We start from the raw sequence: 26,675 nt of genomic DNA on the forward strand, positions 1-26,675 counted from the left end.
TTTATTTATCTAATTTATACGACACTCGACTTTTTATCCTTACAACAACCCTACAAAATAGATCCAGCTGAGACAGTGTGATAAGCCTTACGCTAACCTGTAAATTTTATGCTAACCCAATAGAAAAATCTAGTTATTTTGGTTGCTTGATGCTGGTCTTTTTTAGAATGTAATACAAATTGAGGTTGTAGAACAGTGAAGATGAAATAAGTAAACCCTAATAGAAGGGTTTGCACTTCTTTCATTTAGCATAGTCTCCAGAAGATGCATGCTCTACTTCGTCTTCTTCTTCAACAGAGTCAAAAGAGTCTCCGTAATCCGCACTGGCACTAGTCATCCAGCTGCCAGGGATATCGTGAAAGGATGATGAATCTGCAAAGTAGATACAAGTAGTGTTAATTCTGTTAATTTGGCATTGCCTGTAGAATATTACAAGTTCAGTCTTTTGCAGCAATGGATAAAAGGATCTTGTATACTGGACTTGGAATACAGAGTGCGTTGAAGCTGATCGTAGGCCCTGTCCGCACAGCTGTATAAAATTCACATTGAACTGGATTATATGGCAGTATGGACTCAGATAATCCCATTCAAAGCAGATATTGTAGATTATCTGCCTTGATATTCTGGGTTAGATGGCTGTGTGGAAGTGCCCTTAGACAACTGTAACCAACTGGGATAGACAAGTGGTAGAAGTAATGTAGTTTACAAATATTAGACTACAAATTTTCTCATACAGATGTGACAAACTAGAATTTATTAGTTTAGGTGCAAGACAAAGCTACCCCTGGCTGTTAATTGGTAAAACCTGTCAATACTGCTTAATAGTAACATGGTCCTTGGACTTATGCAATGAAGTCAAGGGCTCCTGTCCCAAGCACGCTAGCATAGAAGTGATATCAAGGGGAAAGATTATCCATCACTCTCCCTCTTGCATACTCCTTCTCCCAGTAGCCAATGATTGGGGGGGGGGGGGGAGGATTTTATTTTTTATTTATTTATTTGCAACATTTACATGCCGCCCTTCTCACCCCAAAGGGGACTCAGAACGGCTTACAAGATATATATAGATATAGATATAGGTATAGATATATGTAAACGTCACAAATACACACACAATACATTGTACCATTAGCACAGTACAATATCAGCGCTCAGCGTTATACATCACTATATTGTACTATACAATTATATTGTAATATTGTTAGTAATATTACATGTAATATAAAATATATAATTATAATATCATATTATTATTAGTATCAGTATTATACTGTATTACATTATAATATTATAAATATATGTATATACAATATATTATATTATATATTAGCATAGCAGGTTTGTTTTACTTAACTTTGCTAAATAATGAGGTTTTTTGAAGGAGCTGCGATAGCTCAGTGGGTTAAACCGTTAGCTGCAAAAAACTTGCTGACTGGAAAGTTGACAGTTCGACGTCACGAGTCGAGGTGAGCTCCCACAGTCAGCCCTTGTTTCTGCCTACCTAGAAGTTGGCAAGCATGTAATGTAAGTAGATCAATAGGTACCGCCTCAGCGGGAAGGTAAAAATGCACCCTGCAGTACATGACCAGGAGGGTTTATGGACAACAAGCTCCTTGGCATAGAAAATGGAACAAGAGCACCTCAACCATGTCCAGAGCTGAGCATTGCCTCCAGATGCCGGAGATGGAAAGGGAAACCTTTGCCTTTGATTGTGTATTGTATGTCATTTTTCACTGTATAAAAGGCATTGAATGTTTGCCTACATATGAGGGTTGAATGAAAAGTAATGCCTCCACCTCAACAGATGGCAGTGCTGGTATGCGGCAGGTACTGGCTTGTTCAGTAGACTCTCCTTTACAGTTCCATTTTGGCGGCAAGTCTTAGCATTGAACAGTTGTGTTGTTAAAGTGCTAAGTATGGAACCCTGCACAGATGGTCGGTCAATGCGACTTAAGCAACGTGCAGTCATTGAATTCTTGACAGCAGAAGGTGTCAACCCAAAGGAGATTCATCAGAGAATGCAAGCTGTTTAAGGTGATTGTGTTGATGTGAGTACTATGCGTCATTGGGCGAGTAAGTTTAAAGGTGTTGAGGTGGGAACATCTGACTTGCGTGGCAAACAAAGAGTTGGATGTCCTTTGACAGCAACCACCAAGTTTCACAAGCAAAAGGTTGACAGATTGATTTAGGACGATCGTCGTATCACTCAGAGAGAAATTTCAAGCATAATTGGCATTTCATAAGAATGTGTGGGTCACATTATTGCTTTGCTTGGCTATCGGAAGATCTGTGCACGATGGGTACCCAGGATGCTGACGCCTGAAATGAAAGCGCACAGACTTGAAACTTCAGAGATTGGATCTCACCACCATACAACATCCTCCATACACTCCAGATTTAGCACTGTCTGACTTCCATCTGTTCCCGATAATGAAAGAAGATCTGCAGGGACATCATTATGCTTCTGATGAAGACGTTGAGAGAACTGTGAGACGCTGGTTGCGGAAACAGAGTGTTGACTTCTTCTGTGACGGCTTCAGAAAAGTTGTTCATCATTGGCAGAAATGTATCCAATTGTCTGGTGATTATGTGGAAAAGTGAATAGTGGTAGTTAAAGAGCACATTCTAAGGGTTATTTCTGCGTTTGATTTATTAAAATATTCCTATCCAATCCCAAGTATTGAAAGTGGAGGCATTACTTTTCATTCAACCCTCGTATGTGCATACTGTAATTCGCTCTGAGTCTCCTTAGGGATAGAATGGAATATAAATAAAGTGTATTATTATTATTATTATTATTATTATTTTACAAAAATACAAAAGAAAAATCCCTATTGAAGATACAGAATTGTAGGAGGGCAGATTTCCCTTCTTAACAGGAAGCCTGACCATTGGATCAAGGGGCGGTGAAGTGACATTGTTTCATGATCATGAGCAGATGTAGTAATGAAAGTGACCATTTTGGTAATTTCCCAGGATCATTTATTGCATGAACACTATGGGTTGGCTACTTTGTACAATAATGTGGTATAGGTCCCAGCAATACCTTGGAAATGCCATATGTTAGTCAGTGCTGCAGAGAGTTGTAATGGAACAGCATTGAAAGGCTATACAATTCCTACCCTTGCATTACAGAACTATTGGTCTGCTTCAGTGTAACACAGGGCTCTTCCAAACATTGCTATATCCCAGAATATCAAGGCAGAAAATCCCACAATATCTGCTTTGAACTGGGTTATCTGAGTCCACACTCAAATAATGTAGGGTTTTCTGCCTTGATGTTCTTGCATGCAGACAGGGACATAGGGAGAGAAGAACAATTGATACAATTTTAACGTTAAATAAAATATTTTAAGACAATACAAATCTAGAAAAACTCAGAAAAAAATGATCCATTTGCTGAATTGGAGATTATCAGGTTGATGATATATAATAGTCTAGCTTGGACGTGTGCCACTGCAACTCCATTGACAGATACCTGGATCTACTAATAGATGTCTGGGGCCCCTTCCACAAAGCTGAATAATATCCCACATCTTCTGCTTTGAACTGGTTTATATGACAGTGTGGACTTGGTTCAAAGCAGATATTGTACGATTTTTTGCCTTGATATTCAGAGTTATATGGCTGCCCTAGGTAATTTGCAATGGATAGGCAAGGACATCTTTCTGTTGTAAAATACCATTCAAATATTTTGGATTCCCATCATATTCCCAGCCAGATTGGTTCTTTGTATGATTGGGCAAGAATTTATATCAGATTTCCAATAATTTAGCAACATGAACAGCAAAATGACACTGCACAACCCCCTAATCCTAAACCGTACCACTAAAATTAGTGGTGTTTCCCATAGCAAGGGGAGGATCTGTGTGTGGAATAACTATGAGCTGTGTTCATTCCTTGTATTGTCGAAGGCTTCCATGGATGAAGTCACTGGGTGTGACGATGTGTAAATTTTATTCCTTTGGTTATGTGTAGTTTGGACAATGGTTTAGGGATGGTAAGTATGGGAGGTTATGTTTTGTGGGAGTGGCTTGGCATTAGCTGAGTTGCCATAGCAACAGGGGCGGAGCCAACCGCCTCTTCAGGAGGCATCTGGGTTTTAAAAAGTCAGTCAGTGGCCGGAGAGCTGCTGAGAAAACACTGAATCTTTTGGGTGGAGATTCAGGGAATGTGTCTGTAGCCAGTGTGCTATAGGGAAAAACTGAATCTCTTGGAGATTCAGGGAATCAATTGGTGACCAAAGTGGTTGCAGAGAAGGACCCGGTACAGGGGGTTGTTGATTCTGAATTAAGAATCAAGGTTTGGCTGGGTTTAAGCCTGTTGTGCCAGCTGTGAAACTTTATAAAGTGTTTGCCTGAGTTTACTCACGAAACCTTTCCAATGTAACCATCAAGATTTATGCCTCTTTTGAAGAACAGTTATACATTGTTATACTACTGTTAGAATAAACTTGTTACTTTTTCCTCAAGCCTTGCCTGATACAGTTTCTTCTAAGTTGAACAGCCTGCAATAATAAAGTCAGCCAGAAACAGTCCCTTTATAAAATAGTTCCTAGGCTGATATTGATCGTTGCCCGGCTTCCCTCATAGATAAGGTGGCAGTGGGTGCTTTACCACGTGCACCTTCACAATTGGTGGTATTCGGTGGCATTAAAACAGTCATCGTTACAATTGGTGGCAGCAGTTTAATAACGACTTCTTCACATTTGGTGGCAAGCGGCGGGATACGTTTAACATCTGATTTAGTGCCTAAGATCGCCTAAAGAAAAAATCCTGAGGTAAAAGTTGGAGCCAAAGATGGCGGCTAAAAAGCAAGGCAAAGTAACAAAGGAGGTTGAGGCTTTTCAAGAAGAGATAAGCTTATCAGACTCAGACCAAACTCCTATGTCTGAGTTACAGTATAAATATCAGATAGAGTTAAGAAAATTGGAAATTGAGGCACAGGACAGGGCAAGACAGGCAGAAATGGAGTTTGAGGAGAGGGAAAGAGTCAGGCAGGCTGAATTACAGAAAATGGAATTAGAAATTGAAAAACAACGTTTAACTCTCCCTCAGACACAAGTAAATATACAGGAGAGACCAGAGGAGATCCCTATGGATCATATTTTGAGAAAATTCCCAAGATACAATAAAGAAGACAATATCGAAAAGTTCTTAATTTCCTTTGAACGATGTTGTAGAGACTTCAATGTAGCTGAGGAAAGATGGATGGCATATTTAAGGCCACAGATTTGTGGTAAACTTCTGGAGATTTATAGCGACATGGCAGAGACAGAACATAAAGATTACTCTAAGTTTAAACGAGAAGTTCAGCAGAAATTGCAGCTGACACCTGAATTTTATAGGATGAAGTTCAGGATGATAAAAAAAGAAAAATATGAGAGTTATTCTCAATTAGCTTCCAAACAAGCACAATACTTTGAGAGCTGGATCAAAGGCGCTGAGGTAAATGACTTCCAGCAGCTCAAAAACTTAATTCAAAAGGAGCAGTTTTATCAACAGGTCCCCCTTGATTATAAATGGATTATACAGGATAGAAACCCCGAAACTTCAGCACAAGCAGCTATCATGGTGGACCAGTTGATTACTTTAAAGGAAGGATTTAAAGAAGAAGAAGGAGTCAAAAAGGAAACAAGACAATCCCAATTGCCATTTAAAAAATCCCCTCACAGTCAGCCAGGGAGAGGCTTTTCAGTAGAAGACACCACCTGTAGGATGGCAGGCGCCATGCAGCCTAACAGTGCTGAGGGAAATAAGGCTTGTTTTCATTGCGGAAAATTAGGACATTTTAGGTCCCAATGTAATCTCCTGAGAAAAGAGAAGTCCACCTTCTTCCTTAGGAAAAGAAATACCCCTGAAGAAGAAATGGAACCCAGTGCTAAGAAAGATTGCACTGAGGTGGTTCAAAAAGGGGAACAGATAGAAAGACAGTGTTTGTTTGTGATGCTAAACACAGTCCCAAATGACTATTTGGAACCCATCAAAATAGATGGAAACCTGTTACATGGATGGAGAGATACGGGTTCCGAAGTCTGTGTAATTCATTCAAAGATGGTACCTGAGAGGTATCAAAATCCTATTTCTCAGATTAATTTAAAAGGCTTAGGACCAGCGATTACTTCAAACGTGGTCTCTTTACCTATAAAATATGGCAATTGGACAGGCATGTGGGATTTTGCCATAAGTTCAGAGATCCCTTACTCATGCCTGATTGGAAATGACCTGGCCAGAAGGATTAAAAAAATATCAGAGATACCTAAAGAGGGAAAAGATCTGACAGTGGAACAGACTGGAGAACAAAACACTTCAGGTTTGCCCATCTGTCAACCTCTGGGACAGAAACCTGAAGCAAGCTCTATTATAACTGAGTTAGTTCAAGGGACGAAAGGAGAAAAAGAAATTTCTAAAGAACAAAAGGCTGATGACACACTTCAGACCTTGTTTGATACAACTCAAACCGAAAAGACAGAGTTAACCCCAGAAAAACCAAACCAATTTATAATCAGAAATGAAGTTCTATGCAGGGAAGTTTTAGACCATAAGTCTCCAGCTGTTTCTTACACCCAAAGTGTGGTACCTCAGAACCATGATGAGCACCCAGATAGAGCCAGTGATGAGAATATAGAAACAGTGGTCCCGGCAGAACAAATGATAAATTCTGAGGAGAAAAAAGAGCTGAAGGAATCGTTGACTTCCAAAGATATATTAACTTCAGCTGCAAGTAAGGAAATTAACTCTGCCGAGTTCATTGACAAGGACAATAAAATACAATCAGAAGAAAGAGTCTTCTGTGAAGAAAAAATCCACACATCGGAAAGATTAGTTGAAGTAAAGATAACTTCCAAACATGATTCATTCACTATGGAGGTTCCAGATGATCGCACAAAAGAAGTTTTGAAGATTGGAACTGTGATTAAAGTTAAGAATCTAAATGAAACTTATCAAAAAGAAGGACATTTTGCTGAGAATGAAACGTTGGATCAGCTTCTTCTTACTAAACCTGAACACTTCGAAATGCCTACAGATGAAAGGAGAGTAAGCAGAGAAAGAAGATCTCATCATATATCGGAGGAAGAAGAGGATAAAAACCAAGCTGATGGACTGTTAAGAAAAGTGATATACACTGACTATGTTAATCTTGATAAAAAGACAAATCTCCAGTCCCAAGGTTTAAAGGTTCATCCAGACAGCAGTGATGAGACTACAATAGAGAAAGACAATGTTCTTGGTTGTTCTTCCAACGATGGCGGATTCTCTTCAATACCAAGAAAAGATGTTCAAGGAACTATAAATTCTTCAATAAGACCTGATGATACGTTAAAGCAAGCCCTTATTCGAGCCTTAAAGCTCAATGAAAGCAGAACTGTTCCTGATAACTGGAAGGTCAGGCTGAAGGAAGAAGCTCCAGCAGCAAAAGAAGAGAAGGGAGAAAATTTCCTACAGCAGCGTGGTAACTTCGTGGAGAACCAAGAGACTCTTGATTGTGAACAACCTGTGTTTGACTATAGAGACTTGAATCTCTTCAAATTATTCAGACTTGCTCATGAGTTTGAAGGACTTAATGATATTGTAGGACTGATATATGTAAAAATACTGAGAATGTATGTCAGTGGAGTCACAGGGAAGCTGACCAGGTATATTGCGAGGGAGATGGGAGGAATGTTAGAGATGTGAGACTTTGATATTGCATAAATGGATGATATTAGATAACTGATCAATATATGGTTTGTACATAGTTATATGATGTTAGTATTATCCAAATTATTTTTGACCATTCTAGTTGGTAGAAAAGTCAAAAATAATCCCTATGGGTTGGGAGGTGTGACGATGTGTAAATTTTATTCCTTTGGTTATGTGTAGTTTGGACAATGGTTTAGGGATGGTAAGTATGGGAGGTTATGTTTTGTGGGAGTGGCTTGGCATTAGCTGAGTTGCCATAGCAACAGGGGCGGAGCCAACCGCCTCTTCAGGAGGCATCTGGGTTTTAAAAAGTCAGTCAGTGGCCGGAGAGCTGCTGAGAAAACACTGAATCTTTTGGGTGGAGATTCAGGGAATGTGTCTGTAGCCAGTGTGCTATAGGGAAAAACTGAATCTCTTGGAGATTCAGGGAATCAATTGGTGACCAAAGTGGTTGCAGAGAAGGACCCGGTACAGGGGGTTGTTGATTCTGAATTAAGAATCAAGGTTTGGCTGGGTTTAAGCCTGTTGTGCCAGCTGTGAAACTTTATAAAGTGTTTGCCTGAGTTTACTCACGAAACCTTTCCAATGTAACCATCAAGATTTATGCCTCTTTTGAAGAACAGTTATACATTGTTATACTACTGTTAGAATAAACTTGTTACTTTTTCCTCAAGCCTTGCCTGATACAGTTTCTTCTAAGTTGAACAGCCTGCAATAATAAAGTCAGCCAGAAACAGTCCCTTTATAAAATAGTTCCTAGGCTGATATTGATCGTTGCCCGGCTTCCCTCATAGATAAGGTGGCAGTGGGTGCTTTACCACGTGCACCTTCACAATTGGTGGTATTCGGTGGCATTAAAACAGTCATCGTTACAATTGGTGGCAGCAGTTTAATAACGACTTCTTCACATTTGGTGGCAAGCGGCGGGATACGTTTAACATCTGATTTAGTGCCTAAGATCGCCTAAAGAAAAAATCCTGAGGTAAAAGTTGGAGCCAAAGATGGCGGCTAAAAAGCAAGGCAAAGTAACAAAGGAGGTTGAGGCTTTTCAAGAAGAGATAAGCTTATCAGACTCAGACCAAACTCCTATGTCTGAGTTACAGTATAAATATCAGATAGAGTTAAGAAAATTGGAAATTGAGGCACAGGACAGGGCAAGACAGGCAGAAATGGAGTTTGAGGAGAGGGAAAGAGTCAGGCAGGCTGAATTACAGAAAATGGAATTAGAAATTGAAAAACAACGTTTAACTCTCCCTCAGACACAAGTAAATATACAGGAGAGACCAGAGGAGATCCCTATGGATCATATTTTGAGAAAATTCCCAAGATACAATAAAGAAGACAATATCGAAAAGTTCTTAATTTCCTTTGAACGATGTTGTAGAGACTTCAATGTAGCTGAGGAAAGATGGATGGCATATTTAAGGCCACAGATTTGTGGTAAACTTCTGGAGATTTATAGCGACATGGCAGAGACAGAACATAAAGATTACTCTAAGTTTAAACGAGAAGTTCAGCAGAAATTGCAGCTGACACCTGAATTTTATAGGATGAAGTTCAGGATGATAAAAAAAGAAAAATATGAGAGTTATTCTCAATTAGCTTCCAAACAAGCACAATACTTTGAGAGCTGGATCAAAGGCGCTGAGGTAAATGACTTCCAGCAGCTCAAAAACTTAATTCAAAAGGAGCAGTTTTATCAACAGGTCCCCCTTGATTATAAATGGATTATACAGGATAGAAACCCCGAAACTTCAGCACAAGCAGCTATCATGGTGGACCAGTTGATTACTTTAAAGGAAGGATTTAAAGAAGAAGAAGGAGTCAAAAAGGAAACAAGACAATCCCAATTGCCATTTAAAAAATCCCCTCACAGTCAGCCAGGGAGAGGCTTTTCAGTAGAAGACACCACCTGTAGGATGGCAGGCGCCATGCAGCCTAACAGTGCTGAGGGAAATAAGGCTTGTTTTCATTGCGGAAAATTAGGACATTTTAGGTCCCAATGTAATCTCCTGAGAAAAGAGAAGTCCACCTTCTTCCTTAGGAAAAGAAATACCCCTGAAGAAGAAATGGAACCCAGTGCTAAGAAAGATTGCACTGAGGTGGTTCAAAAAGGGGAACAGATAGAAAGACAGTGTTTGTTTGTGATGCTAAACACAGTCCCAAATGACTATTTGGAACCCATCAAAATAGATGGAAACCTGTTACATGGATGGAGAGATACGGGTTCCGAAGTCTGTGTAATTCATTCAAAGATGGTACCTGAGAGGTATCAAAATCCTATTTCTCAGATTAATTTAAAAGGCTTAGGACCAGCGATTACTTCAAACGTGGTCTCTTTACCTATAAAATATGGCAATTGGACAGGCATGTGGGATTTTGCCATAAGTTCAGAGATCCCTTACTCATGCCTGATTGGAAATGACCTGGCCAGAAGGATTAAAAAAATATCAGAGATACCTAAAGAGGGAAAAGATCTGACAGTGGAACAAACTGGAGAACAAAACACTTCAGGTTTGCCCATCTGTCAACCTCTGGGACAGAAACCTGAAGCAAGCTCTATTATAACTGAGTTAGTTCAAGGGACGAAAGGAGAAAAAGAAATTTCTAAAGAACAAAAGGCTGATGACACACTTCAGACCTTGTTTGATACAACTCAAACCGAAAAGACAGAGTTAACCCCAGAAAAACCAAACCAATTTATAATCAGAAATGAAGTTCTATGCAGGGAAGTTTTAGACCATAAGTCTCCAGCTGTTTCTTACACCCAAAGTGTGGTACCTCAGAACCATGATGAGCACCCAGATAGAGCCAGTGATGAGAATATAGAAACAGTGGTCCCGGCAGAACAAATGATAAATTCTGAGGAGAAAAAAGAGCTGAAGGAATCGTTGACTTCCAAAGATATATTAACTTCAGCTGCAAGTAAGGAAATTAACTCTGCCGAGTTCATTGACAAGGACAATAAAATACAATCAGAAGAAAGAGTCTTCTGTGAAGAAAAAATCCACACATCGGAAAGATTAGTTGAAGTAAAGATAACTTCCAAACATGATTCATTCACTATGGAGGTTCCAGATGATCGCACAAAAGAAGTTTTGAAGATTGGAACTGTGATTAAAGTTAAGAATCTAAATGAAACTTATCAAAAAGAAGGACATTTTGCTGAGAATGAAACGTTGGATCAGCTTCTTCTTACTAAACCTGAACACTTCGAAATGCCTACAGATGAAAGGAGAGTAAGCAGAGAAAGAAGATCTCATCATATATCGGAGGAAGAAGAGGATAAAAACCAAGCTGATGGACTGTTAAGAAAAGTGATATACACTGACTATGTTAATCTTGATAAAAAGACAAATCTCCAGTCCCAAGGTTTAAAGGTTCATCCAGACAGCAGTGATGAGACTACAATAGAGAAAGACAATGTTCTTGGTTGTTCTTCCAACGATGGCGGATTCTCTTCAATACCAAGAAAAGATGTTCAAGGAACTATAAATTCTTCAATAAGACCTGATGATACGTTAAAGCAAGCCCTTATTCGAGCCTTAAAGCTCAATGAAAGCAGAACTGTTCCTGATAACTGGAAGGTCAGGCTGAAGGAAGAAGCTCCAGCAGCAAAAGAAGAGAAGGGAGAAAATTTCCTACAGCAGCGTGGTAACTTCGTGGAGAACCAAGAGACTCTTGATTGTGAACAACCTGTGTTTGACTATAGAGACTTGAATCTCTTCAAATTATTCAGACTTGCTCATGAGTTTGAAGGACTTAATGATATTGTAGGACTGATATATGTAAAAATACTGAGAATGTATGTCAGTGGAGTCACAGGGAAGCTGACCAGGTATATTGCGAGGGAGATGGGAGGAATGTTAGAGATGTGAGACTTTGATATTGCATAAATGGATGATATTAGATAACTGATCAATATATGGTTTGTACATAGTTATATGATGTTAGTATTATCCAAATTATTTTTGACCATTCTAGTTGGTAGAAAAGTCAAAAATAATCCCTATGGGTTGGGAGGTGTGACGATGTGTAAATTTTATTCCTTTGGTTATGTGTAGTTTGGACAATGGTTTAGGGATGGTAAGTATGGGAGGTTATGTTTTGTGGGAGTGGCTTGGCATTAGCTGAGTTGCCATAGCAACAGGGGCGGAGCCAACCGCCTCTTCAGGAGGCATCTGGGTTTTAAAAAGTCAGTCAGTGGCCGGAGAGCTGCTGAGAAAACACTGAATCTTTTGGGTGGAGATTCAGGGAATGTGTCTGTAGCCAGTGTGCTATAGGGAAAAACTGAATCTCTTGGAGATTCAGGGAATCAATTGGTGACCAAAGTGGTTGCAGAGAAGGACCCGGTACAGGGGGTTGTTGATTCTGAATTAAGAATCAAGGTTTGGCTGGGTTTAAGCCTGTTGTGCCAGCTGTGAAACCTTATGAAGTGTTTGCCTGAGTTTACTCACGAAACCTTTCCAATGTAACCATCAAGATTTATGCCTCTTTTGAAGAACAGTTATACATTGTTATACTACTGTTAGAATAAACTTGTTACTTTTTCCTCAAGCCTTGCCTGATACAGTTTCTTCTAAGTTGAACAGCCTGCAATAATAAAGTCAGCCAGAAACAGTCCCTTTATAAAATAGTTCCTAGGCTGATATTGATCGTTGCCCGGCTTCCCTCATAGATAAGGTGGCAGTGGGTGCTTTACCACGTGCACCTTCACAATTGGTGGTATTCGGTGGCATTAAAACAGTCATCGTTACAATTGGTGGCAGCAGTTTAATAACGACTCCTTCACACTGGGTTGTAGGTTTTTCAGGCTATATGGCCATGTTCTAGAAGCATTCTGTCCTGATGTTTCACCTGCATCAATGGCAAGCATCCTCAGAGGTTGTGAGCAGGCATGTAGCCGGGGGGGGGGGGCTTGAGGGGCTTCAGCCCCCCCCCCCCCGAAATTCTCATGGTGGTTCGTGAAAAGGCCTTACTGGTGCATTATTTAAACTGTTATGTTTATTCATATCATGATCTGATCACCATACTCAATATATCCCATATGCATGGGGGTATTGGGGTAATGATACAAAAGGTTTGCTAGGGTAGACCCTCTTTTACTCAGACCCCCCCCCGAAACTCAGCCCCCCCCCGAACCTCCCCCCTGAAAAAATTCACACACCCCCCCCCCCCCCGAAACGAAATCCTGGTGACGGGCCTGGTTGTGAGGATGCTCTGAGGATGCTTGCCACAGATGCAGGTGAAACATCAGGAGAGAATGCTTCTAGAGCATGGCCATATAGCTCGAAAAACGTACAACTCTGTGTTCATTCCTAGTGCCCAAAATAAATTCTCCTTGAGATTCCAGTAAAAAAAAAAACATCAGGGTGTGATTACTGTATGATGCTAATCTAATGCGCATCCTAAATTTGGAGAGATCGTTTAGCCAAAAAAGGTGGGCTTCAGGCGCCTTCTACACTGCCACATAATCCAGATTATCAAATCAGATCATCCACACTATCTGCTTTGAACTGGATTATATCCATAAATCCATAATCCAGTTTTTGACAGCCGTAGATTAGCCAAATAAGGTAGTAATTAATTATGTGCTTTGTCCACTACCAAGCTATATTGCAACACCCACAACCAGCAAGCAATTTACAATGAGAGCTACCTGTAAAATACACTGGTTTAGATTTAAAATGGGCCAGTTGGCTTACAGTTTCACCATTAAGCAAACAGTGTTAAATATGGTATGTAAATACAAGAACGTACCATCAATAACCTTCAGCTTTGCAGATGAATAGGCAAACCCATATTTATTTTTTGTTTCGCATACATAGACACCTTCATCTGATTTCCTGATTCCTTGGATTTGTAACCAGCCAGTCACACTGTATCTCTGGGGGCCTCCTCTTGCCTGAGAAAATAAAGACAAATGGTAAATATGTAGAAAGTAATCTTCTAGTTATGTAAAAAAATGTAAAGGTTTCCCCTTGACATTAAGTCTAGTCAATTCTGACTCTGGGGGGTAGTGCTCATCTCCATTTCTAAACTGAAGAGCAGGCATTGTCCGTAGACACCTGCAAGGTCACGAGGTCAGCATGACTGCATGGAGCTACGTTACCTTCCCACAGAAGGAGTACCTATTGACTAATCACATTTGCATGTTTTCAAACTGCTAGGTTGGGCCTAACAGTGGGAACTCACCCCAATCCCCAGGTTCAAACTGCTGACATTTTGGTCGGCAAGTTCAACATCCCAGCGGTTTAACCCACTGCGCCACCAGGGGCTCCCTTGTATTTATTTCATTAGGTTGGGCACAGCAAATCCCTCCAGAGTTTGGCTGCAGAGATTGGGAATAATAGTCCAAAAAAAAGTAACTTTTCCAAGCCAAGATAAATTTCTAAAATTTGCTGTATACATTATTTATATGCACAATAAAAACTAAATAAAAAAGATAAATTTCTTAAAAAATAGCTAAAATTATATTTTCCCTGATTTCCTAGTTCCTTGTGTGCTCATATTGACGTGTCTTCAAGTCATCTACCAATTTATGATTGGTAGATGACTCACACAAAGAATATTCAAAAGCAGTTCGGCATTGCCTTCCTCTGACATGTAGCCTCCATCACCAGGTATTTCTTGTCAGCATCCCATCAAAGTACTAACCAGGGCTGACTGATGTCTAAAGCTGCAGTTTTGACTCCTCAAATCTGATGGTTTACTTTTTTCAACTAAGGGGAGCAGATGTGAGAGGAGTGAGAGATAGGACCCTTCCAGGCAGACCCAATATCCCTGGATCTGATCTCAGGTTTTCTGCATCGAACTGGATTATATGAGTCCACACTGCCAGATAAGCTGGGATAAACAGAAACCCTGGGATCAGATCCTGGGTTATGGGGCCTGCCAGGAAGTGCCCATTGAGAGAGAGATAACTGTAAACTGCTAAATTTTTTGTTGTGAAAGGAAAAGTTTCCAACTTTCCCATTAGCTTGCAGAAAAAAAATTGGCCCCATCATTTATTTGTTTATTTATTTTCTTGCATCTTTATTTAATTTATTTATAGCTTGTCTTTCTCTCAGAAGGGACCCAAGCATATATATTTTTAAAATCACACCTGTACTGAAATGTGAGCATCATCTCCTGGCAGAAACATTTTATTTCCCTTTTTCTTCCATTCAAGGTGTGGCATGGGATAAGCAGAGACCTCACAGCCAAAAATGACATCGTTTCCTGTGAAATTCTGGGTATCTTGAGGTGACAAAGAAATAACAGGAGCTGAAAGAAACAGATTTTGGAACAGTTACATCAGAAAACTTTTTATGAGGACCATTTTCACAAGTGAAGCCATTTTAGGATCAAGCAATGCAAAATTATAAAGTTGTGGTGAACAAGTATGTTCTTGTTTGCTTGCTTGCTTAACTGTAAGCATGGGAAACCCAGTCTAGATTTCATTTATGAAAGAAGTTATTTCTGGGCACATATCATTCATGGTTTGCTATCAGCAAGTAAATGTAGTAAAATTCATAAAAATTATAAATGATCATAAACAAAGATAGAAGAAAACCATGAATGAATTGCCTGTCTGAACAGATAGGGTTTTTTTTTCATATGACAAAATGTGGTGAAGTGGAGTAAATCCAGTTTCTCGGGCAATAACATCTGGAATTTGGGTGTATGCACTATGGGCCATTTTGACTGCCTTATAAAATACAGATTATCTGATTTGAACTGGATTATATAGCTGGATCTATACTGCCATGTAATCCAGATTATCAAAGCAGATAATCCACATTGTCAGTTTTGAACTGGATTATTTGAATCTACACTGCCATATAATTCAGTTCAAAACAGATAATCTGAATTCTATATGGCAGTGGAGATGGTGTCTCATATAAAACAGTTCAAAGCAGATAATCTGGGGTCAGATACTGGATTATAAAACAGTGCAGATCTAACCTTAGTCTTAATTTTGTAGTAGGAGCCCCCGGTGGCACAGGGGGTTAAACCCCTGTGCCGGCAGGACTGAACCTGCAGGACTGAACCCCTGTGCCGGCAGGATTTAAACCCCTGTGCCAGCAGGATTCGAACCTCAGGTTGCAGGTTCGAATCCGGGGAGAGCGCAAATGAGCTCCCACTATCAGCTCCATCTCCTCATGCAGGGACACGAGAGAAGCCTCCCACAAGGGTGATAAAACATCAAAACATCCGGGCATCCCCTGTCAAGTGACACGAGAGAAGCCTCTCACAGGATGGTAGAACATCTGGGCATCCCCTGGGCAACATCCTTGCAGACGGCCAATTCTCTCACACCAGAAGCGACTTGCAGTTTCTCAAGTCGGTCTTGATACGATCAAAAAAATACGGATTATATGGCAGGGTAGTTCCCGACTGGATGAAAAGAACCCAGTTAGGCCCCTTCTGCACTGCAATATAATCCAGAATATCAAGGCAGAAAATCCACATCTGCTTTGAACTGGATTATATGATTCTCCACTGCCATATAATCCAGTTCAAAGCAAATAATATGCACTTTATATGGCAGTAAATAAAAGCCACATTGAACTGGAATATATGGCAGTGTGGACTCAGATTATCCATCTGATATTGTGGATTATCTGCTTTGATATTCTGCGTTATATGGATGTGTGGAAGGGCCCTGAGTGTATCAGGAGTTGACACAAAATGTTCTGGGATAAGCAAAATGTGTATAGATCTCCAAATTAAAAATCAATAAGAACAGAAACAATATCTGGGGCATTGTTGGTTTTTCATCAGTCTGAATGTGCCATTCAATGAGCTCTCAGTTCATGCTCAATTCACTCAAGAGTGGAAAAATAGAGGAGTTGGTGAGATTTTGCCCTTTCCAGTAAAATTGGCCAAAAACAAACCACTGCAGTTTTTCTGTTCTCCTTCATTAATAACATTTGCCATCTTGAACACACTCTCATATTCCTTGGCCAAACATACTGTATATACTCGAGTATAAGCCTAAGTCCCCCTCGGCAAATACTCGAGTCAAGGTTATTTATTATTATTATTATTATTATTATTATTATTTATTTTATTCTATTTATTATTATTACATTTATCATTTTACTCTATTATTATACATTTATTATTTTACTGTATAATTGTTATTGCTAAATTCATTACTTTACTCTTTTTATTATTGTTGTTATTACATTTCTTATGTTGCTCTGTTTTATTATTATTGGAAGGATACATAAGCACATTTACATAGAAAAATGGTAAATAATAATTCAATCAGAGTTGGACAGTCTTATCTTAAATTACCATTTTTGTAAATATTTAAAAATATGTAACCTACTGATTCCTCAATTAATGTAACTTAATTGGTATCTATGTTTATTTTGCAATTTACCCGTAGTGGCTGCGTTTCCCACCCTCGGCTTATACTCGAGTGAATCCATTTTCTCAGTTTTTTGTGGTAAAATTATGTGCCTCGGGTTATATTCGGGTATATACGGTAACTTAGTTTTTATCTGTGAAATCTTAGAAGGCATGAGCTCCACATATGGAAATAATTATGACAAATTTATTGTGTTCGCTACAAAAGAATGATCTCTATATTGCTTTTCACCAGAGCTTTTGAAAAATTAATTGTATTTATTCATAGTCTCAACGGTTATCTCTGTGTCCAAAAAGAAAATTGGAATATGGTGCTTAAATGCCTCTGTAAGTGGCATGAGGTGATATATTTGAACTGTTGTACTATTTTATTTCAATATTTCTAAATCAAATAATATTACAAAAACCCTTCAAGCTGGTGGAATCACTACCCAGCATGGACCCAAGGCGTAATGATTTAAAGTTGGGAATTCCCACACCTAAGGCTCAAAAGGCAATCCACAGTGGGGAGGAGGTTGTTCAAATCTCACAACCATCCATGGGAATTCAGGCAGGTTACTGTATGTGGGAAGCTTGCGAGCAACCCAACACTATCTTGGTTGTTCAAGTATTTTTAAAGCACGGTTTTTATTCTTTTTCCCACTGCTGTGCACAGTGAGGCAGTATATCCCATCTGTTTACCAGAAACCTTGAATAGTGGCTGTTAATTTTGAACCCAGCGTGAAGGACAGTTATAACTGTGAACAATGTGATTTGCTGCCATTTCGCTTGGGCACTAAATTCTGTTTTATAACTTTCATTTTGATCATGCTATTAAAGTTATTATGCTTGCAGGGTGGGAGTGCATTTTAATGTAATTACAATGTAGCTCTCAAGCCTACCTTTGGATTCAGTCTGTACAATTCTGGAATTATTACAATTGTGCTATGACGGACAAATATGGTGACTTTTGTTTTGTTTTGGTTTTTTGGTTTTGCTTTTGGTTTTGTTTTGTTTTTTGTTTTTATGCTTTGTTTTGTTTTTTGTTTTTTGGGTTTTTTGTTTGTTTGTTTGTTTGTTTGTTTTTGCTTTTTGGTTTTAATCTAGACACTGGTAAAGGGAGGAGATTGAGTTCTTTGAGCATACTTGGTTTGCAACCATAAGCTTTAAAAGGTCTGAGTGATGTGGCAGGAGATCTGTCTGGTTTTCTGAAGTACAAGCAGTCAATTTGCCGTCTAGAAAACCTATGTTGTCTCACCACTGCTATACTCTCCTTTTGACTGTTCATTCCAGAGGAAACCAGTATTGAAATTTCGCTAAAGCCTTGGAACACATCACAGCACTGTGTCTCCCAGTGTCGTGTATCATGTTCTGCAGTTTTTTGTGGTGGTAGGCCTAGCAGTTGGTGATGGAAGAATTAATGTAAGTCCTAATTCTAAAGGGTTGAGTAATCTGTAAATAAGAGTTCATGGGTGAAAGCAATTAAGGGTGGAGGTATGCAAGAGATAGGCTGCAGCTGGGTGTTTCTGGATATAAGGATCTAGCCTTGGGACTGATCTTTGGGAGAAAAGTATTTTCTTATCTTGGTGGTAGATGCTGCTGGTTTTCCCCCAGGGTTTGTGGATTTTCGGTATTCTGACCTGTCTCTTGAACCCCTGGAACCCTGAAACCTTGAATCTTTGGACTGGCTTTTGACTATGGTATAGACTCTTGATTCCTCATTGTACTCTCGGCGTTTGACCACTGGACTGGACATTTTGACTACAGTGTTATCTTGAACCTGCAACAGTGTTTGTGTCAGTTTTTGTTTATTCTGTGACTGAGTGCTATCTTTATTTTTAATATTTTGGACTATTAAAACAGCCACGAAGTAAGTGCTGTTTTAATCAAACTGGTTAACACAAACTGGGAGTTTGTTTGGTTCATCTCTACCTGAATAAGGCAGAGCCCTGGTATTATGACACCCAGCTTTCTTCAAAGAGAGCTGTCTGTAAGGCTTTGAATTGTCCCATCACAATTTCCCCCTTCACAAGATACAGACAGGAAGGTGGAAAATGCTGCTCACATTCCCCAATGTCTCGTACACTTCAACTGTCCCCGTTTTGTGAGGACAGTCCTAATTAATCCTCTGTCACTCCACTCTTCAGGATGCATTTAAAATGTCCCGGTTTTTCTCTCCTTCTCCCTCTTTTTACTCAGCTTATTTCAATACTAGCCCATGGAATTCAAACGGTAAAAGTATTTTAATTAACACCTCAGGCGAGAGAAAGAAGTGCTAAAATCTTGTTCTTCCTTGTTGACTCACACTCTTTCTCGTAGCCTCATAAACCTCAGCAGTTCTCTCCACAAACATTTCTCAACCTGGGGGTTGGGACCCCTGGGGGAGGGTCATGAGGGGGTGTCAGAAGGGTTGCCAAAGACTACCAGAAAACACAGTTTTTTCTGTTGGTCATGGGTTCTGTGTGGGAGGTTTGGCCCAATTCTATCGTTGGTAGGGTTCAGAATGCTCTTTGATTGTAGGTGAACTATAAATCCCAGCAATTACAACTCCCAAATGACAATATACATTTTTGAATGATGACCACTCCTTGGGGTAGTCGGTGTCTTGTGTCCAAATTTGGTGGAAATTCGTCCAGTGGTTTTTGAGTTATATTAATCCCACAAACGAACATTACATTTTTATTTATATAAATACAATTTTTGGGAAAAGCTATATCACAATTCTGGTAACAGTTTTTTTAAAAAAAACTTTTAAAATTTTGAATTACTGTGAGGGGGAGGACCATCCCACCCCCTGAACTCACTTCAGTGCTGAGACAGAAGCAGAATGGCCTCATTGCACCAGGGAAGTGACAGGACATTTCTCCATCAATAGTACGGGGTGGGTTTATCATGGAGAAATGGCAGACTGGCAAAGGATTGTGCATGCTGTCATGCTATAGGAATTGGCACCAAGAGTGACATTCCTGCTCCAGTGCAGTTTTGCCACCTTCATGCGACAAGATATTTCACTGATGTTGCAGATCAGTAAGTCAGGGCTCATTTTTAGGAACAGAGTGTCTTGCCGAATGAGAAGACCTATACACATATGGGGAAGCTGTACATAAATTTATTTTAACTCTCTTACACATCCAGCTTCATGTGCCATTTGTACCTCTGTACCAAGGATGTATTAAATCACTTGGAACTGAAGGGAGTAATGATGTTAATTTCTAAAGAATGAGCCATTTATACATAGGCTCATAAAACTGTCAGCAAGCTAATAACTCATCTGTCCACTCAATTATGTTTTTGGTTTGCTTCCTGCTCCCATATGCTATGACCCCGAATGCAAAAGTTTTGTTTCTTGTTGTAAAGTTGAAAGATGGTAGGGCATGTAGTATATTTAAATTTGAATTAAAGCTCTAAGGGAATTGGGGGACTTAAATTTCTAAATCATTATGTCTATATTCTCAAAACTGAAAAAAATATCATTGTAGGTTGTTGTAGGTTTTTCCAGGCTATATGGCCATGCACCCGTAAGTAGTGGTGGTGGTAGTAAAGTCAGTTGTAACAGCAACAAAACCCAATAATCTACAATGATATTATATTGTCGAAGGCTTTCATGGCCGGAATCACTGGGTTGTTGTAGGTTTTTCCGGGCTATATGGCCATGTTCTAGAGGCATTTTCTCCTGACGTTTCGCCTGCATCTATGGCAAGCATCCTCAGAGGTAGTGAGGATGCTTGCTTAAGGATGCTTGCCATAGATGCAGGCGAAATTTCAGGAGAAAATGCCTCTAGAACATGGCCATATAGCCCGGAAAAACCTACAACAACCCAGTGATTCCGGCCATGAAAGCCTTCGACAATATAATATCATTGTAGATTATTGGGTTTTGTTGCTGTTACAACTGACTTTACTACCACCACCACTACTTACGGGTGCATCTTCAGCTTTTCTAGTTTGTAAATTGTCACCAAATATGTTATTTAACTCCATTGACTAAGTCTGATGGATGTATGGGTTTCTAACAAATATAAGGATCACTACAATCTAACTATGAAATAAAGTGTATGCTCCTACAACTTTCTGCTATAGTTTGTGATCCCAACATTTATTAATGTGCGTGGTAGATTATTATTCTGCTATTATTAATATCACAGACCAAGCTGTGGCACAGCTAGTTAGTAGCCAGCTCCATTAAATCACTACTGACCAAGAAGTCATGAGTTTGAAGCCAGCCCAGGTAGGAGTGAGCTCCCGGCCATTAATAGTCTAGCTTGCTGTCGATGTATGCAGCCCGAAAGACAGTTGCATCTGTCAAGTAGGAAATTTAGGTAAACACACATATACCCATAAACACACACACACACACAAAACATATACACAGACTGGGCCACAGTAATGCGTGGCAGGGGACAGCTAGTCTATATAAATAAAAATGTAATGTTCATTTGTGGGATTAACATAACTCAAAAACCACTGGACAAATTGACACCAAATTTAGACACAATACACCTATCAGGCCAATGAGTGTCCACCCCTAAAACACACACACAAAACCCAGCAGAACGGACTTAAAACCCCCCAAAATAAACTATATATACATATACACATACACTCATATACATATACACATGCACACATACATACATACACATATACACAAGCACACACAAATATACACATACATATACACATGCACACATACATATTTACATATATATATATGCACACATACACAAATATACATATAGACATACATACACACATATATACACAAGCTCACACATATACATAAGATATATATACACACATAAACACAAAAATACACAAATATATACACACTTGCACACACATATACACCCATCTATCTATATATATATGCAAACACACATATATACACATACACACACACATATATATACACACAAATAAACACATATACACACACACACACACAACATGTACACAGACTGGGCCACAGCAACGTGTAGCAGGGGACGGCTAGTCTATATAAATAAAAATGTAATGTTCATTTGTGGGATTAACATAACTTAAACCATTTGACAAATTGACACCATGTTTGAACGCAATACACCTATCAGGCCAACAAGTGACCATCACTCATAAAAACACTGAAAAACACAGCAGAAGAGACTTAAAAAGTAAAAAAAACAAACAAATACATTACAACGCATGCGCAAAACCACACATATATACACAAACACACATATATACAAATATATACACATATAGGGCTGGGCGGTTTTGTTCGTTAATTTCGTAATTCGTTATTGATTCGTATTTAAATTAGCTTACGATTAGCCATTCAGGAGCAACTAAAAATCGAAACAAATTTTTCAATTCATTTCGTAATTGTTTCATAATTGGTTCAAAATTGTTTCGAAATCGTTTCGAAATCATTTCAAAATTGTTTCGTTATTATTTCCGTATGTCTGGTACAAGTTTTATAGTTGTTGTTTGTTTTATCAGTGATAAAAAAATAAATTATCACACCAACAGTCAACAACAGAGGGAGAGGGAAGCTTCAGAAGTTCCCCCTGACCCATTTGGAGGTTTTTTTAAGCGTATTGCGCAATCGCGTCCGCCATTAATGAATCGATTCGTAATTGTTTCGTAATTGTTTCGTAATTTCTGAAATTTCGTAAACTTTGAACTTTTTTAAAGAAAAAATTCGGAATTCTTTTTAAAAAGGAAACGCAAAAACCCCCTAAAAACGAATCGAGTTTAGAAACAAATTTTTCCGTGGTTGCCCAGCCCTAATATATACACACAAAACACATACACAGACTGGGCCACAGCAATGCATGGCAGGCTATGGCTAGTTTTATATATATTTAGCCTTGAACTCAGCATAGTTTTTTTCTGAGCAGACATGAGCAGGTTTGCTCTATTGGGTTGCAATTCTATAGATATATAGCTGAGAGCAAGCTTCACTGACCAAAACCTTCCTAAGTGATGTGTTAAACACAGTAAACATCTGTCATAGCTTACCTGATTTACATGGTCCTTTGTGCTTTATGGTGCTATTTGCTCCCTTCTCTGCGTAAGCCTCCCTGAACTGGCAAATGTTCTCATAGGTCCTTCCGTCGGGTCCACACACCATTTCTTCTGATTTGCACACACACTGCGGCTCGGGGATTTCTCCAGACTTTATGTCGTCCACATCCAGGTGGCACTCCAGGTTGTCTCCACAGTGTCCATAGAAATTGCTGCCATGGTCCAGGTCACAGATTTGTCCTTCTACGTTCCCACATTCGGGACAGCAACCACATAGGTCTAAGACGGTCCCAGCCCGACAGTTTGTGGGCACGGAGCAGTGCTCCAAATGGCATGCCCCACAGCCATCCCCTTCTCTTAGCAGTCGCAGCCAGCCCCTGTGGTACCAGGCGGGGAAGGTCTGTGAAACCTCCCCGAGGGCTCCTACGAGCACAGCTATAACCACCAGGGGCTTCATCTTGAGACTGCAGTGGATAAGAAGCAAAGACCTTTGGAGTCGAGCCAGAAGGAAAGTGGAGAGCAGGCGGAAAAGAGAGAGAGCCTGTCACATTCCAGTTTTGGAGTACGAGTCTATAGCAAACACACCGACTTTTAAAGAGAAACGAGCAGCAGATACTTATTTCTTCAAATCGATAACAGTGAAAATAGATAGACAGATGGATGTTTTTACTACAAAACAGTAACAGTGATTGGGTTGTTGTAGATTTTTCCGGGCTATATGGCCATGTTCTGGAAGCAATTTTTCTCCTGACATTTTGCCTGCATCTATGGCAAGCATCTTGAGAGGTAGTGAGGTCTGCAAGACATCCTGGATCTTGACCCACACATCCGCCATGTCATACAACTTGATATCACCATCACACTGACTGGAAGGAGAAGCCACGGTCTGCTGAAGGTGCCCCAGGACAACGGCATGAGTAACAGTGATTATTATGACCGTACTACAATAGGCAAAGAAACCCTCTCCTGAAAACTTGCCTAACCTACCCTTAAAATGTGTCCTGCGTGTCTTAAAAACAATTTTTCCCCAGGCAAAACACAAAATAAAATCACAAACTCATGATGCAACAGATAAAGAACAAACCTGTCTCACAAAATCAAAGAAAAACACTGTATGTTCATTCCTTTAAAAGTAAATAAAAAGGGGAATTCTGCTCTCACATACCCAGATCTTAACAAAAGAGTTCTTCCACCTTTCCAGTATTGTTATATGAATTTTCACTATCCCTAATCAAATTTGGCCACATCATGAGGAGACAGGAAAGTTTACAAAAGACAATGATGCTGGGGAAAATGGCAGGAAAAAGGAAGAGGGGCCGACCAAGGGCAAAATGGATGGATGGTATCCTTGAAGTGACTGGATTGACCTTGAAGGAGCTGGGGATGGTGACGGCCGACAGGGAGCTCTGGCGTGGGATGGTCCATGAGATCACAAAGAGTCGGAAGCGACTGAATGAATGAACAACAACAACAATCAAATACTCTCCAGTGTATTTCAACAACTCTATAAATCTCTGCAACTGTTAACATATCCATCACAAATTATTGGTTTTCCTGTACAGTGTGACTCCTATATCCACAGGGGTTATGTTCCTAGACTTTGCATGGATATGCATAGCTACAGATAATAGCAAATGCTATTGAAATAAAGAACTTTGGTCCAGAATACCACAGAGTTGTACTGTAGGACCTAGAAAATGCCTACAGAAGCCATATTTTGCCAAATGTAGATAAATGAAACCATGGATCCTCATCCCACACATGTGAAGGGGGTTGTAATAACGATATGATTCAAAATACAAACCGTCTTTCAAAAATAACAAAATGTGCAATCAGTCAATTTTGCTTCATATATGTTATCAAAACCCCAGGACCCCATAGAGGACCTCAAAACCTGCAGCCATGGAAAGTCTTGATAGTCAAATCCTAGGGTCCTCCCAGACAGGCACTACATCCCAGGATCTGATCCAAGCTTCTCTGCTTTAAACTGGATTATATGAGTCCGCATTGCCAGATAATTTGGAATAAACAGAAAACCTGGGATCAGATCCTGAGATACAGGGCATGTTTGGAAGGGCCCCAAGGCAACCTTTCACCCAGAAACCTAATTTGGGCTAACCTTCACAGATAACTTTTAGCCTAGACAGACAAGTTTCACAAGCATTCATACACTCACATAGCAAATCCTATCGCCTTTCAGGCTACAAGCAGAATCCTCAAATAATACCTACGCGCATACCTAACAGTGGAGCCCCCGGTGGCGCAGTGGGTCTGTTGGAACTAGGAAAAAAGGTTTATATATCTGTGGAATGACCAGGGTGGGACAAAGGACTCTTGTCTTCTGGAGCTAGGTGTGAATGTTTCAACTGATCACCTTGATTAGATATATAAACCCTTTTTCCTAGTTCCAACAGACCTCACTACCTCTGAGGATGCTTGCCATAGATGCAGGCGAAACATCAGGAGAAAATGCCTTTAGAACATGGCCATATAGCCTGGAATAGAAATAATATAACTGCATTGTGTGAATGGGTCTCAGGTAAACAAGAGTACACATAACATGGCATGCCCATTACACTCATAGGAGGGAATTTTGCTCCTCAAGAGGAATTTCTTGTTCCTTTTCTTGATTCCCTAATCTTGATTCCTTAACGATTGATATTCATCTCCCTCCATGGTTAGATTATGAGTTGATTTTACAGTATGTTGAACTATTCTCGTGCTTTGGCTGGGAGGCAGAAAAGCCAAATTGTCATTCTCTCTTTTTACTAGTAATATGCTGGAAACAATTAAAATATATAGAGCGGATTATTAAAATATGTAAAATTTATAATTTAATTATAAGATTGCAGAGCTTTATAGTCTAATAGCTCTGGTGTATTTTGCATAAGAGTGAACAATGGCTTCCTTAAAGCACACAGTAGAATCATTTACTTGGTGCTGGAGAATAAGTTAATTATGGATCCCTTGGCTTTGACTAATGGTTTTAATAATCACATTACTGTAGAATTAACTTATACTTTACCATGCTTATACTACTAATGATGAGAATTACAAAATTTATGTATCTTCAAAGTAAAATTGGCATGAAAAAGCTGCCTGTAAATACACCGGCTCCTCAGAGGATGTTTAATGGGTATCCAATCACTTCTGATTCTTCTCTCATTTATCCTCACCGTTGTTTTTTTTCTCTCTCTCTCTCCAAGGTCTCAAGACAATTACTCATTTACAAGCAAAAGTGTAAATGCTCTTTGTGGTTGTTTTTGTTTGTTGTGTAAACCCTATTGCGGGGTTTAAAGTATCACTATTGAGTTCAGACTATCATGTTTGCCCTAATGCTGTGTTTCTCAACCTGGGGGTTGGGATCCCTGGGGGGGAGGGTTGCAAGGGGGTTTCAGAGGGGTCACCAAAGACTATCCGAAAACACATATTTCTGATGGTCTTAGGAATCCCTTTGGCAGAGAAGGCTGAAGATCTCTCCACCTGTCCTTCTCTTCCTTTTTGGAAACAGTCGGCAAATCCTCCCACCCAGGCCCGTAGCCAGGATTTCGTTTCGGGGGGGGGGGTGAATTTTTTTTCAGGGGGGGTTTCGGGGGGGCTGAGTTTCAGGGGGGGCTGAGTCTGAGTGAAAGAGGGTCTAGCCTAGCA

General features: G+C 39.7%; 1 protein-coding gene across 2 annotated transcripts; it reads right to left on the reverse strand.

Moving 5' to 3' along the window:
- Positions 1–23,599, reverse strand: LOC132781780 (kazal-type serine protease inhibitor domain-containing protein 1-like). Of its 2 annotated transcripts, none has more exons than XM_060786233.2 (4): positions 23,022–23,599; positions 14,788–14,948; positions 13,443–13,587; positions 1–372 (listed from the first exon to the last, which is right to left on the reverse strand). In XM_060786233.2, exons 1-4 carry the CDS (start codon positions 23,482–23,484, stop codon positions 242–244), a joined length of 900 nt encoding a protein of 299 aa, XP_060642216.2. In that variant the 5' UTR covers positions 23,485–23,599; the 3' UTR covers positions 1–241. The 2 variants fall into 2 exon arrangements, with proteins under 2 accessions (XP_060642216.2, XP_060642235.2); XM_060786252.2 differs by lacking the exon at positions 1–372 and adding an exon at positions 2,375–2,578.
- Between the last annotated feature and the right edge of the window lie 3,076 nt (positions 23,600–26,675).

This window comes from Anolis sagrei, chromosome 1 (genome assembly GCF_037176765.1).
Source record: "Anolis sagrei isolate rAnoSag1 chromosome 1, rAnoSag1.mat, whole genome shotgun sequence".
In the NCBI taxonomy this organism is placed as follows: Eukaryota; Metazoa; Chordata; class Lepidosauria; order Squamata; family Dactyloidae; genus Anolis; species Anolis sagrei.

Bases quoted from the DNA above. Each gene is read 5' to 3' on its own strand.
- LOC132781780 (XM_060786233.2), bottom strand. From the start codon at position 23,484: ATGAAGCCCCTGGTGGTTATAGCTGTGCTCGTAGGAGCCCTCGGGGAG. The intron at 14,949-23,021 runs GTAAGCTATGAC...TGTTTCTTTCAG, and splicing joins CAAAGGACCATGTAAATCAG to CTCCTGTTATTTCTTTGTCA. The intron at 13,588-14,787 runs GTGTGATTTTAA...TTATTTTCTCAG, and splicing joins ATGCTCACATTTCAGTACAG to GCAAGAGGAGGCCCCCAGAG.